General features: G+C 42.7%; 1 protein-coding gene across 1 annotated transcript in view; it reads left to right on the top strand.

Moving 5' to 3' along the window:
* Positions 1-996, top strand: part of LOC106012112 (neurofibromin) — a gene marked incomplete in the record, with an annotated part of 8,041 nt that overhangs the window by 3,918 nt on the left and 3,127 nt on the right. The window contains 1 exon segment of the mRNA XM_013083928.2: positions 55-156. Coding sequence (XP_012939382.1) covers positions 55-156 — 102 coding nt within the window.

Genomic DNA, 996 nt, shown 5'->3' with positions numbered 1-996 from the left:
CCCCATCCCATAGTTTGGATAGAGATTATAGTGCTGTGTCATTGTCCACCCACAGGCCACGCTGGTGAGAAACACGACAGACGAGAACGAGGCTCGGATTCTGTACGAGTATCTGGCCGAGGCCTCCGTGGTGTTCCCAAAAGTGTTCCCTGTCATGTAAGTCGGTCAAGGTCACAGCAGGTCATGTGACTCGTTTTATGGGGTTTTGGTGCAGGATTTAGTTGCTCATGGAATCACTGTCACTGCTTCTTCTCTGTATGTGTGTGGGTAACTAAATTTGTGTATGAGTTGACGTTAACTATTTTCTCCCACTGCAGTGTGTGTGTCTGTGCGTCTTTAAGTATGTGTGTCTGTGCGTCTTTAAGTATGTGTGTCTGTGCGTCTTTAAGTATGTGTGTCTGTGCGTCTTTAAGTATGTGTGTCTGTGTGTGTTTTTTGTGTCTATGTGTGTTTGTGTTGATCTGCTCCACCCACCGAACTGATGTGTTTCCCTGTATGTTTGTGTGTGTGGGTGTGTGTGTGTGTGTGTGTGTGGGTGTTTGAGTTTGAATTTGCATTAGTTAGCCATTTCTCCCACTGGTGTATGTGTCTGTAAGCATGTTTGTGTGTGTGTGTGTGTGTGTTTAAGTATGTGTGTTTGTGTGTATGTGTATGTGTGTGTGTGTCTTTTAAGTATGTGTGTTTGTGTGTGTGTTTGTCTTTAAGTATGTGTATTTGTGTGTGTCTTTAAGTTTGTGTGTTTGTGTGTGAGTATGTGTCTTTAAGTATGTGAGTTTGTGTGTGTGTTTGTCTTTAGTATGTCTGCATGGGTGGTTGGCAGGTGCTATGATGTGGTTTGCTCCTTCTTTCCTACCAAACATCTATCGTCGTGATCTCTCCTCCTTTTTTTGTGTGTTTGTTACTCTCTTGTAACACCTCTAATCTTCAGCACTTATATGACCTAATTGTGTTACAAGTGCTGCAAAACACTTACTAAAACTAAACATTTTCTCCCTC

This window comes from Aplysia californica, unplaced genomic scaffold (genome assembly GCF_000002075.1).
Source record: "Aplysia californica isolate F4 #8 unplaced genomic scaffold, AplCal3.0 scaffold00262, whole genome shotgun sequence".
Classification (NCBI taxonomy): domain Eukaryota; kingdom Metazoa; phylum Mollusca; class Gastropoda; order Aplysiida; family Aplysiidae; genus Aplysia; species Aplysia californica.
This window is presented reverse-complemented; position numbering and strand designations above follow the sequence as displayed.